Source organism: Megalobrama amblycephala, linkage group LG9, assembly GCF_018812025.1.
Source record: "Megalobrama amblycephala isolate DHTTF-2021 linkage group LG9, ASM1881202v1, whole genome shotgun sequence".
NCBI classification, from domain to species: domain Eukaryota; kingdom Metazoa; phylum Chordata; class Actinopteri; order Cypriniformes; family Xenocyprididae; genus Megalobrama; species Megalobrama amblycephala.
Genome location: NC_063052.1, coordinates 5,485,927 through 5,500,124, shown reverse-complemented (window position 1 = coordinate 5,500,124; position 14,198 = coordinate 5,485,927). Strand labels below are relative to the sequence as shown.

General features: G+C 37.2%; 1 protein-coding gene across 1 annotated transcript in view; it reads left to right on the top strand.

Moving 5' to 3' along the window:
* Positions 1-5,124: 5,124 nt before the first annotated feature.
* The window catches only part of necab1 (N-terminal EF-hand calcium binding protein 1), a 45,414-nt gene continuing 36,340 nt past the window's right edge, over positions 5,125-14,198 (top strand). The window contains exons 1-3 of the mRNA XM_048201312.1: positions 5,125-5,416; positions 8,410-8,434; positions 9,585-9,693. Of these exons, the coding sequence (XP_048057269.1) occupies positions 5,330-5,416; positions 8,410-8,434; positions 9,585-9,693 (221 nt within the window). The 5' untranslated portion in view covers positions 5,125-5,329. The remainder of the gene's footprint in view (positions 5,417-8,409; positions 8,435-9,584; positions 9,694-14,198) is intronic.

The window sequence follows — 14,198 nt, the reverse complement described above, 5'->3', positions numbered from 1 at the left end:
AACATTACTATTTTTAATGTTTTTGAACGAAGTCTCTTATGCTCATTAAGGCTGCATTTATTTAATAATAAATACAGAAAAAGTAATAATATTGTGAAATATTATTACAATTTAAAATTATTGTTTTCTATTTTAATATACTTTAAAATGTAATTTATTTCTGTGATGCAAAGCTGAATTCAGCATCATTACTCCAGTCTTCAGTGTCACATGATCCTTAAGAAATCATTCCAAAACAGTTGTGCTGCTTAATATTATTTTATAACCTGTGATACCTTTTCAGGATTCTTTGATGAATAAAAAATTAGAAAATATCAGCATTTATTTTAAGAAATCTTTTATAACAATATACACTACCGTTTAAAAGTTTGGGTTCAGCAATTTTTTTCTTTCTTTTTTTTTGAAAGAAATTATTACTTTTATTCAGCACGGATCTATTAAATGGATAAAAAGTGATAGTTAAGATTTATATTGTTAGAAAAGATTTATATTTTCAATAAATGCTGTTCTTTTGAACCTTTTATTCATCAGTGAATCCTGAAAAAAGTATCACAGGTTCCAAAAAAATATTAAGCAACACAACTGTTTTCAATATTGATAATAACTGAGTATCAAATCAGCATATTAGAATGATTTCTGAAGGATCATGTGACACTAAAGACTGGAGAAATGATGCTGAAAATTCAGCTTTGCATCACAGAAATAAATTATATTTTAAAGTATATTAAAATACAAAATCATAATTTTTATATTGTAATAATATTTCACAATATTATTGTTTTTTCTGTATTTATTATGAAATAAATGCATCCTTCCAGACTTCGTTCAAAAACATTAAAAATATTAATGTTTCCAAATATTTGACTGATTGTGTATATACTTTAAGAAAGTACATTTACTAATGGGAATATTTCACTGATCATTTTTAAGAGGTTGGAAAATATACTATTTTATTTAATTGATTCATTTGATCATATCATAGTTAAAATACACACTCTAAAAACTAATTCAGGGGACCTTTAGTCATTACTTAAATATATATACTGTTGTGAAATAAAAAATCAAGTTCTGAAATGCTGTTAGACTTTTTACTTGTAATTGTTATTTTATTGAGCTTGGATGACACACAAATTATGCCTATTGATTCAATATACTATCATGACTTGTCATAGTTTAACATTTTCAGTTAATCAAAAATGTATTTAATTTTAAGTTCTGTTGACGTAAAATACAATCTGATGACGTGTAAACGTGTTTCATTGTTTTGAGCAGTATGAACACTTCTTTTAATTTAGACGAACTTAAGTTAAGTGAAACTGGGCTGGGATTTATATTTCCCATCATGCTTTGCCCATGGCACTTGAAAGGGAGAGTAAATGCTAAAATTAAGTGTTATATAATGTTTGTTTTGTTTCACAAGATTAATGGTAAGGGAGATTTAGCAGTAATTAGTGTTTTGTTATGCTAATTTAGAAGAGTTTCTGTTAATGTGGGTTTTTGGAGATTTACCATCATGGTGACAAGTGGTGCTTGGTAAGTTCATGTTACTTAGAAATGTGTTTTATTGTGTCCAAAAAGCGTCTTCACCTTACTTAAAACATTATGTTGGATCAACTTAAATAGTTGCATTCATGTTGACAATTTTTAAGTTCATGTTACTTAGAAATGTGTTTTATTGTGTCCAAAAAGCGTCTTCACCTTACTTAAAACATTACGTTGGATCAACTTAAATAGTTGCATTCATGTTGACAATTTTTAAGTTCATGTTACTTAGAAATGTGTTTTTATTGTGGCAAAAAAACATCTTCACCTTACTTAAAACATTATGTTGGATCAACTCAAAATATTGCTTTGAATTAATGTAATTCTCCCAATTGGCTTAAGTTAAAAATTCTAGTGAAAAACGTTAACATATATATATATTTTTTTTTTTGTTAAACCAATGTTTTATTTTTTAGAGTGCAGGTTCAGTCCAATTAATTCGGTCTAAACCGGCTTAATGTATAGACTCAAACTTTATTTTGCAGATAATGTCAGCATTTGTTTTGGTATGTTGGCATAATTAATTTCTAAGTTTTATAAGAAATTGAAGATTAAAGTTTGAGAATCTTCTGTTGACTTTCACTGATGGAATATTCAGCCTTCAAAAAGCAACAATACTCTCATGCACAACGATTCTCATGACAACAGCAAAGCTGCTCTGATATAGAATTTAATTTGGATAGAATCAAAGTCAGGGGTTACTTTAAAATTCAATGCTGCCTAGCAGTCACTACTTTTCCTTTAGCAAATACAAATCTTGTTTGCTTTGTAAATCTACTGAAGCACACTGATAGGTTGACAAATCCCAATTCTTCCATTGTTTTGAGTGTGTGTGTGTGTTTAAAGTCCTCTCATTGTGTTTCAAATAGGGATTCATGTAAATGCACTCAGTTCAAATAGTAAGAAAATAAAACTGCTTTAACAAAAACAGGGGTTTTATTTAAAAGATAAAAGTAAAAAGTAATAATTGCCCCTATAATGGCTAGTCAAAAGCCTCCAGTCTTAGCAATGCTGATCATTTTGATATCTGACACCCTTCACCAACAGATCCTCTTCTTCTCGGAATTCTGTCACACAAGCCCTTAACTGTATAGTAGTTTGTATACTTCACAATTGCTGATGACGATAAGCATCTGGTTGTTTGCCAGATGAAAGTGGTGTCTGTTTTGTACTCTGCATACCAGAATGGACCATCATAGTTCAAAGACTAATAGATTTTGTGAGTGGAAGGTTATGGAGGCATTGGACTTTACACTGGTTTTCATGAAATCACTTTTGAACTATTTTATCAGTATTTATGGGAATATTATCAGATTGGAATATTGGAATGACTTGAGAGTACCGGCTTTGCATCATAGCCATTCATTTAGATAATACCACATTGAGCAATCATCAGACCTGTCGGTTACGTCATTATGGATCATCTTTGATTTTAGACATTGTGGGCTGAACGCAACATTTGGCTTTGTCCATAAGTAAACAGATAAATGTTGTAAAACTGACTTATCCAACCACACTACATTCATGCGCTCTGTTCAAGGGTAATGTTTTTGTTCTCTTTACAAAAGATCATTGGTGCATTGACCTTTGTCAAGGGGTTTTTGAATGGCAGCTTAATCATAAACCTTGTAGTATTTTAGTGTAGCTGCATGGGTCACAGAGTTGCTTATTTAATTCTGTGTTATTTTTATTTTTTTTGTGGGATTTAGCAACTGTCCCATTAGTGAGCTTCAACTAGTAATTGCTAAAATGTAACTTAACATTTAGGCCTACAATTTATGCCTACTGTATTTTTTTAAAACACTTTTAAAGCTGCAGTCCGTAAGTTTTGCCTCTTTGTCGCCATCTCTGTTTGAAACCTGCAATTGCAGTTATTTGTGGAATTATCATCTTTACGTGGATTGTGCATTGGCACGGCTTCTGAGCGCAGATGAATCGGCGTGGATACTGTACTTCGGAATCACAGATTCTATGTCTTGGAAGTATGTCTAAAATAAGAATTTTCGCCATAAAATGCCATGTGAACAAGTAAGTAACATGTCTGCCACTTTTGTTCTGACCTACTGAGGAAAAAAAGCATTACAATAAATCGCGCTAACAATGGTGATTAAATCTAACGATCGCTTAGCTCGGATAACGTCAAACCATGCAAATTATTATTGTTATAATTTGATCTCAAAATGTTAGTTAAGAACATCAGCATTGCATGACTATGTATTTAGTGCATATAAGTGTTACCTGTAGGTTTCAATTTCTGTCTTTTGCTTTTGACCATGGCTGAATATCCAGTTCTCACTGATGATTGTCATTTGGACCTTTCTGGTTTACAATTTGCCATCAAAATGATAATTATTCCAGCTGCTGTGAGAAAAGGCTATAAATGATCTGCTACCAGCAGCGTCCTCACATGCCATGTAGCCTAACTAGCTAGTACTCCTTCTTCATGTAAACAGACGTGATGTAAAGACGCAAAGACCAATGGCTGCATGCTCAAATTTCCCACGGAAACCCACCAGTACTGATTTTTTTAGAAAACATTATTACAAGCTTACCGTTGTGAATCAGGCTAAGGTAAGGTGATAGTTTTGAACACTGGCTGGTTATGTACTTGCTCAAAAAATGATTTTGGATCATTTTTAACCAAAAAAGAAAAAAAAAAAGGTTCTTTATTTAATATTCATGGAATTCTTTAAATAGAATTGTACTTTATAGTGGAAAAATTTATAGTGGAAAAAAATGGTTCTTCTATAGCAAAGCTGTGAAAAACCTAGTATTGGGACCTTTTATTTTAAATAATGTAATAAGTGATCATCTCTGATTCATTTGAACATTAAAAAAAAAAAAAATCTCTGGCGGAAGCGTGCGACATGATTTGACCAAAGTCTCAAGAATCGGTTTATTTTTGTTTAATAAACTTTTAACATGATGTTTCTGATGTTGGCATGTTTTACCACAAGATGTCGCTGCTGTTTCACCTTCAATGTACTAAATTTGTGCTTCATGGCAAGGAATTGCCATCTGTCATCTAAGCTAAAAGTGATTTTTACAGTTACTTGATCTCACAGAAATCGTTTTTACGTGATTAAAAGTAAATAGTGTGTGTGTGTGTGTGTGTGTGTGTGTGTGTGTGTGTGTGTGTGTGTGTGTGTGTGCGTGCATGATCATTATTATATCATTATGTACTCATCATGTTGTTCCAAACAGCTGAGTAATAAAGTTTCTTATTTTTGTTACATTTTTGTGCACTATTCAATTTCTTTCCATGGAAAAGAACAACTAGGACATTCTTCTCCATTTGCATTCCAGAGGAAAGAAAGTCATACAGATTTGAAACATGAGAATTATGACAACATTTTCATTGTTGGTGTAGGAACAATGCCTTAAAATGTAATTCTCCTGTAACACTAGGCTATATGAACTTAATGGCGTATATAGCCTAGTTTTCCATTATTCTGTCATTTGTAACACAACAAACATTAAGAAACGCATTGTAAAAACTATCTTCATGGTGAGAGAGTAACAAAATTGTTTATCCCCGCTGAGACAGGTAGGAAGTAATAACTAGCGTGATTGCACACCACAAAGCGAATGTCATTGGTGCGCTGCGCAGCATCAGGAGACCTGTGGCTCATCACTGGAGTACAGCGGGAGATTCCTTTCACGCGCATTACAGCTACACACTGCAGAACGCGCACTCGTTCTCTCTGCACGCGCACTTGTGTGGATGAATTAAACGTTATTATAGCTGAAAGGAAAGTTAGATATTTATTTATCACGAGGAATCACTATGGATTGCTCTGAAGAGGTGCATTCACTTTCAGATGAAGCCAGCACTCCCATCGAGTTAAAGAAAGGAATGTCAATATTTCTGGATGTGAGTATTTTAAAAAATCTTATCTGATTGTAATACTGAATTAATGTGCTGAACGATAAAGGGAAAGTGGAAACGTAAAAGAACCTGTTCCACAGTGCTGTATAGGGGTTTGTATTGAGTCCACTTGCAGATTGATTGACCTTTCATTTTAGTAAATTAAATTTACTTCAAGGCTCCCCAAGTTTTATTAATCTGCTTAATAGTTATTAACATTTAACGTATTTATTTATTGTTTTATTTTTTTCGAGTTACATAGATGCAGTTACATTTTCTTCAGTGTCTAAATTTTTCCGTTTTGTCTATATCTAATCAGCCAATCACATGGCAGCAACTCGATGCATAAATGCTGCCTTCACGTGCTCTCGGAATTATCTTAAATATGAGTTTCCTACTTAAAAATTGCACATGAACGCCCTCAAATTTCGAATTATCAAGTTTCCGATAGCACATGAAGGCAGCATTAGAAAAGACGATATGCTGAAGTTCAAACTGAGTACAGAAATGGGGAAGAAAGGTGATTTAAATGACTTTGAATGTGGCATGGTTGTTGGTGCCAGACGAGCTGGTCTGAGTATTTCAGAAACTGCTGATACAGGGATTTTCATGCACAACCACAGGGTTTACAGAAAATGGTCAGAAAAAGATAAAATATCCAGTGAGCGGCAGTTCTATGGGCGAAAATGCCTTGTTGATGTCAGAGGTCAGGAGAGAATGGCCAGACTGGTTCGAGCTGATGGAAGGGAACAGTAACTCAAATAACCACTCGTTACAACTGAGGTATGCAGGAGAGCATCTCCGAATGCTCAACACATCGAACCTTGAAGCAGATGGGCTACTGCACTCCTGTTAGCTAAGAACAGGAAACTGAGGCTACAATTCACACGGGCTCACCAAAATTGGAAAAATTTTGCCTGGTTTGCTGAGTCTTGATTTCTGCTGCAGCAATCAGATGGTAGGGTCAGAATTTGGTGTAAACAACATGAAAGCATGGATCCATCCTTCCTTGTATCAATGGTTCAGGCTGGTGGTGGTGGTGGTGTAATGGTGTGGGGGATATTTTCTTGGCACCCTTTGGGCACCTTAGTACCAACTGAGTATTCTTGAAAGGTGCCCTAGAACTTTTAAAAAAAAGATGTAATATAAGTCTAAGGTGTCCCCTGAATGTGTCTGTGAAGTTTCAGCTCAAAATACCCCATAGATTATTTTTTTTTTAATTAATTTTTTTAACTGCCTATTTTGGGGCATCATTATAAATGAGCCGATTCAGGGCTACTGGCCCTTTAAATGGCGCGCTCCACGCCCACGGAGCTCGCGCTTGCCTTGAACAGTGCATAAACAAAGTTTACACAGCTAATATAACCCTCAAATGGATCTTTACAAAGTGTTCGTCATGCATGCGGCATGCATGCGTCGGATTATGTGAGTATTGTATACTGTTATATTGTTAACATTGATTCTGAATGAATTTGAGGCTGTGCTCCGTGGCTAACGGCTAATGCTACACTGTTGGAGAGATTTATAAAGAATGAAGTTGTGTTTATGAATTATACAGACTACAAGTGTTTAATAATGAAAATAGCGACGGCTCTTGTCTCCGCGAATACAGTAAGAAACGATGGTAACTTTAACCACATTTAACAGTAGATTAGCAACATGCTAACGAAACATTTAGAAAGACAATTTACAAATATCACTAAAAATATCATGATATCATGGATCATGTCAGTTATTATTGCTCCATCTGCCATTTTTCGCTATTGTTCTTGCTTGCTTACCTAGTCTGTTGATTCACCTGTGCAGATCCAGACGTTAATACTGGCTGCCCTTGTCTAATGCCTTTCATAATGTTGGAAACATGGGCTGGCATATGCAAATATTGGGGCGTACACCCCAACTGTTACGTAACAGTCGGCGTTATGTTGAGATTCGCCTGTTCTTCGGAGGTCTTTTAAACAAATGAGATTTATGTAAGAAGGAGGAAACAATGGAGTTTGAGACTCACTGTATGTCATTTCCATGTACTGAACTCTTGTTATTTGACTATGCCAAGATAAATTCAATTTTTCATTCAAGGGCACCTTTAAACGGCACAGCCTACCTGAGTATTGTTGCTGACCATGTCCAACCCTTTATGACCACAGTGTACCCATCTTCTTATAGCTACTTCCAGCTGGATAACACACCATGTCACAAAGCTCAAATCATCTAAAACTGGTTTCTTGAACATAACAATAAGTTCACTATACTCAAATGGCCTTCACCATCACCAGATCTCAATCCAATAGAGCACCTTTGGGATGTCTGCATTTAGTTATTATACTGATCTCAGGTCTTGATCTTGAAGTGTTCAGGTCATGTGAGACTGGCATCCTTCATAGATATTCATAGGCTTATGTAATGCACTGTGCTCAGAGCACTCATTATTACTCATTGCATTTTTATGTTTGCAGTTATTATGCGTATTGTTAATTAGCATATTGTTAATTAGTTTATTCACATGAACGTTTAGTTATTAAATAGTCTCTTTTCTGCTCTATAATATATGCAGATCTTCTTTAACCGCAAAGACATGGAGTGCAGTTTGAATTGCTAATTAAATTGTAGTATGCTGTCTAAAGAGCTTCCCCCGGGACATGAGGTGTGTATTGTTAATTATCATACTGGAATAAGGAACCACCGGGCCCTGACAGATTGGTGGCATAGTTTTTCACTCCTCTAAGGAGGAAGCTAAATTCAGCATAGTCTTGGCATGCCTATAGCAGAAGACCATATTTAGAGTGTGAGCATTCTTGCTGTGAATTGGGACTTTATTTAACAGACTGCTACAGTGCGCCTGGGTGTTCAAAGTCAACATAGCCATCATCACTTTTTCTTTCATCACTGCTCTTTTTAGGACTCGACCTAAATAATTTACAGTGCTAGAGTCCCTTTACATGATCAACGCAGCATGACTTCTCCTGACTATGAACTGATGTTGTCCTGTTTGCTTTCAGATACTGAGAAGAGCTGACAAAAATGGTAAGGCATTGCCTTTCTGTCTTTTAAAGTGCACTTGTTGTTCACCTGCATAATAAACTGTTTGTTATAGACTAGTGGTCATTACTTGATGCCTCCATATGTTTGAATGGTTGTCCATTCCCAGCCTATGCTGTTGCTCTGTTGTCATGGAAACACTAGACTGTCCATACGTTTCCTAATGTTAGTCAATATTTTAGTAGAGTGATAACAAACAAATGTCACTGTGCTCCTCCCCAACACTCCCTCTTATAGTTCAGAATTTTAAAAAATTCCATTGATTTAGAAGATGAGTTTAGGCATCGGAATTCAAACTCAGTTACTTTGCTTTAGCATACACTGTAAAAAAAATTATTTGCTGGTTTAACTTAAGTAATCTGGTTGACTTAACATTTTCAGTTCATTGAAACACAAAGTTTGGTGATCCAACTAATATTATGTTCATTCATTTACAGATAATTGCATACGATTAAAATTATTTTAAAGAAAACATTATTGTAAGTTTATGTATCTGAAGGGTGAGAATTGTAAGTTATGTCTGAGAAATCGTGTGTATTGAAACTAAATATAAATTATAAAATTACTATTATATACAGTATGTAAACTACATTTTGAAGAATGGATAATAAGTTCTGGCTCTAACAACAAATTGGATTCTATCATGTCAGTCAATGCAATAGTAATGCACAATATAGGCTTATGTAGTCAGTCACAAGGATATTTGTAGATCTCTTTCCCTCTTCCTCATATTGTGTTCATTTTAAGGTTCCTTTACTGCATTTTATTTCATATTGTATATAGGTGTACAGCACTCTGCATGTGCAGCAGTACATCTATTCTATTTTGAGTATAGCTCGGCGTGACTCACCTGTCACTGTTTGTTTAAAAACCTCTGTGTGTCTGCACCAACTAACACAAGCCCTCAGCTCTGTCGCAAACATTATCTTGTGGTGTCTGTGTGCATGTTTTTCCCAAACACCTGAGATCTGATCATCTGATGTGCATGAGCTGAATAGTCATAGTCTGAAGGATGATGAACTTTACTTTCTTTCTCATTTATAGATCACCACTGTCTTTATTAATGTTGAAATACTTTTATGAGTTCAATTTTGTTTTTCAAGGCGAATTTTTAACCACATTTTCCTCTCAAAAGATGATGGGAAGCTGTCCTTTGATGAGTTCAAGGCTTATTTCTCAGATGGTGTTCTGTCAGGAGATGAATTAAAGGAGCTTTTCCATACAATTGACACTCATAACACAGAGTAAGTATTGCTGTTTATCTTTCACATACACATACTATTGACAAGAAATCAAATTACTGGAACTGTTGTGAGGGTATTGCCACATGTGTCAGACACAATCATATAGCAGGAATCTAATTGTTTTGACTATCAAAATACATGTGCACTAGGACCGGTGATGTAGTCGAGACCAGCTCATTTGGGGCTGGTTTACCAAGTTAAAGCTTGTGCACTACTAAATGTTTGCGTTGCGCCATTAAACTTAGTTGAAATGTAACTCTACGTGTAAACTAAATGTTTAAAAATGCCTCTGACCAGGAATTTGGAATAAAACAGTAGATTGAGTGAATTGCATCAATAAGCTCTTGTTTTACAAACGTCAATTCTTTAGACATGTGTGATGATGTTGATATTTAGTATCAAATCGCCTTCGTCTCCGCTGGTTCAGCCCGCTCCCAAATTGCTCCGCTGGTTCAGCCCAGTCCCAAGTTGCCTTCGTCTCCGCTAGTTCAACCCACTCCCAAATTGCTCCACTGGTTAAGCCCAGTCGCAAGTTACCTTCGTCTCTGCTGGTTCAGCCCAGTCCCAAGTAGCCTTTGTCTCCTCTGGTTCAGCCCAGTCCCAAGTTGCCTTTGTCTCTGCTGGTTCAGCCCAGTCCCAAATCGCTCCACCCAAGTTGCCTTTGTCTCCGCTAGTTCAGCCCAGTCCCAAGTTGCCTTCGCCTCTGCTGATTCAGCCCAGTCCCAAGTCACCTTTGTCTCCTCTGGCTCAGCCCAGTCCCAAGTTGCCTTCGCCTCTGCTGATTCAGCCCAGTCCCAAGTCACCTTTGTCTCCTCTGGCTCAGCCCAGTCCAAAGTTACCTTCGTCTCTGCTGGTTCAGCCCAATCCCAAGTCGCCTTTGTCTCCTCTGGCTCAGCCCAGTCCCAAGTTGCCTTCCTCTCTGCTGGTTCAGCCCAGTCCCAAATCGCTCCACTGGTTTAGCCCAGTCCCAAGTTGCCTTCATCTCTGCTGGTTCAGCCCAGTCCCAAGTTGCCTTCATCTCTGCTGGTTCAGCCCAGTCCCAAGTTGCCTTTGTCTCCGGTAGTTCAGCCTGCTCCCAATCGCTCCACTGGTTTAGCCCAGTCTCAAGTCACCTTCATCTCCACTGGTTCAGCCCAGTCCCAAGTCACCTTCATCTTTGCTGGCTTAGCCCAGTCCCAAGTCGTCCTCATCTACGCCAGTCCCATTTCAGGTCTCCTTGTCTCCGCTGGTTCCCTCCAGCTTCTTGGCTACCCCTCCTCTGCTGGTCATGCCCAGCAATATGGCTCTGCCTGGGACTTCCCAGCCCCAGCTCCGTCTTGAGCCTCTAAGCCCATTACACCACCTTAGCCCGTCGACATATCGGCTCCACCTTGGCTCATCACTCCCTCGGCCTTTGTCAGTCATCGCTCTGCCTCCTGACTTCTCGCCCCTCAGGTCGGGCTTCTCCTGCCCTCTGGCTCCTCCTCAGTTCTCCAGCATCCTGGTTCCACCTTGGCCACTCGCTCCGCCGTGGCCTCCTTGTCCTCCGGTGTTGCCTGGTCTCTCCATCCCTTGGACTTCACCTGGGTCTCCACCACTCCCAGCTTCACTTTTGTCAGGTGGACTCTGGGCATTGCCCTGGCTTCTCTCTCCATTGGTTCCGCCATGGGTCGTCCTCCTCCTGGCTCCTATGTGGGTTGCTCTAGGGACTCTTACTGTCATGTTTTTGTTTGTTGTCATAGTTACTCATTGTTTGTAGCACCTGCTATCACTTTCGCTGTATATATTGCCCTCTGTTTGTTCTATTCTTTGTTCACTGTTGCTTGTGATTAACGCACACTGTTTTTCGTATTCAATGGATTATCACCTTGTTGTATTTGTGCTTTGATTTATTCATTAAAGTAAAATGCTGCATATAGATCCACTTTGCCTCACCTTATCTTCTTGCCTGTTCGGACGTTACAAATTCATGCTGTTTCTACATATCTTCTGCTCATGATTTTGAAGGCTGCTATTGGCTTATTGAAAGTAAATGTCATATTATGCAACTACTAGATACACTATGCCTTACAAACTAATGGTGCAACCAAGCTAGCTGTAGATAGCTAGTAGATTCTAAGCCTCTAGTTTGGACTTTACATTCCAGTTTACGTAAGAACTTATGAATGTCTGTTGAAACACTACCCTGAAGAGGAACGAGTGAGTCTGAGTTGAAACCGAGTGCCACAAAAATATAGTCTTAGACTTGGACTCAAGAGTACTACAACACTAGCTAGATCTACGCTTTTACATATGAACAGAGTAGTTACATATGAATAGGGGTGGTCTCTTGATTCCTAGTTTTCAGAATCAAATTCAAGACTTGATTCCGGACTACTTTTCTTGAATGGTAAGAAAAAATAATGTGTTCAAATCAATGAATGATTCAAAGACTCACTCATTTCAACTGATTGTTAACTGAGCAGAATTGTAAAATTTGACTCACTGGGCTGAATCAGAATTCTCAGTACTTGCTGTTATGGCTCATCAGTTATTTTATAATCCGAGTAATAGACACAGTCAGGTTGAATGCCCTTTGAATGAGTCGATTTACCTAAAAGAAACTGATTCAAAGCATAAGAGTCCACTTGATGCCCCTGAGTCAAAGAATTGATTCTTTTTGGAATCAACTCCCAGCTATACATATAAAAATGGCAAATACTATAGAGATTAGAGCTTCTTTTTAGAGTTTCATTTTTACAGCATTCTTGCCATTTTTCTTGCTGTATGATTTTGTCACAAAAAACAGTCGTGACTATACATTAGCAACCATACAAGAGCCATAGACCAACAACCATAGTCCTGATGATGTCATTACAGCGTCTGCTGCAAGTAACATTCACTGAGGGCGAGGGTGCGCTGTCTCTCAAACACGACAGACTCTTGTCAAACTGATGCGTATCATGCTTCTGGCTTGTTAGACACAGCCATGTCAATGGTCCATGGTAATGTGTGTGTTTGTGTGAGAGAGATAAAGCAGTTTGGTTTCCTCTTGGATGAATACTTGAATATTTTCTTGGATGAAAATGAAAGGGTTTTAAATTGTGCATTTATTATGCTTGACATTTCAAAGGAAAAAATTCAAGTATTTTTTTTTTTTTTGAAATAACAAATCTACATTTAAAGGATTAGTTCCCCCCAAAAATAAAAACTGTGTATTTAGCCCATTATTTACAGTTATGTCTATGTAGTGATTAATATAGCTCGTCTGTGTAGCATATGTTATAAGGAGCAGATTTTTATCATGCTTTCACCTCCTCACGGAATGATTCCATGTCACTTAAAGTCATCTTGGTTTCCATAGCAGCAGCTCTCCTGGCTGGTACATGCTCCCTTTGTAGTAGGTGTTTGATGAGAATGTGCTTCTGATTTTATTTTCCATTCATTGTGTGGCCAGGGCAGATTTGGTTTGATGTAGTATTTCAAAGGAAAAATCACTTTCCTGTGCCAACATAATTGTTGGCTCTTCCCCTTAGCACAATTGTTTTGCGGTCAAGCATCAATTACTCATTATAGATAGTGATAAGTATATAGTATAAACCTAATTCTTTTTTTTTTTCAGGAAAGTGACATGCAATCTTGTAAGATTAGGGGTCCTGCATTTACACTCTCGTGGATATGGATTATCACAATTCATTGGTCATAGTCAGAGGAACCTGGAAGGAGAATACCTTGAAAACATTTTCTCAGCAGAATTAATTATTATTCAGTATTGAATATGATAAGAGCTCACGGTTTTTATGTCTACACTAAAGATTTCAACCCCACTAAAACTAAATGAGAGTGATTTTATTCCATTTTAATGACAATTTCAATCCATGTAGCCCATAATGCTTTTTGCTGTCTCTCGTGTTATGGTATAATGTCTTGGGGAGAGAGTAGATATGAGATGAGATATGAAAATTGTTGACAGTGTACAGCTGGTGCTACTTAAGGCCTTATTGATGTGTTGTCTCTGTATGTTTATCGAAGGCTTTACCTCCTGCTACGAGGTCTAGCTCAGTCAGTTAACAGTTCAGCTGTGATGCCAGTCCCTCTATGCTTTATCCAGCAAGTCTAGCAATAGTTATTTTTTGCATCCTTTAGAGCAGTTTTAAGAATTTTGATTGTTAAAATAGAGGTCTCCTGGAAAAAAAAAAGGTCAGAAAACCACTGCTCTATACTGTAGAAACCTAAAGAATCCAGTCATTGCTTCTACAACTGCCAAATGCTGAAAATCTTCCACCCTCTGTGCTGGAAAAAGGATTAAAAACTCTAATCACTGTCTCTTTGTGAAGCTAATGGAAATTGCTGTTTGATGTTTAGTCCCAAAGTAAAATAAAACCAGAATTTTACCTTTCAGCCAATTTGCACGGTCCCATTCATCACTACATTTTGGCTACCTACAGTGTCCTCCACAAATATTGGCACCCTTAGTAAATATGAGCAAAGGCGGCTGTGAAAATAAATCTGCATTGTTTATCTTTTTGATCTTTCATTAAAAAAAT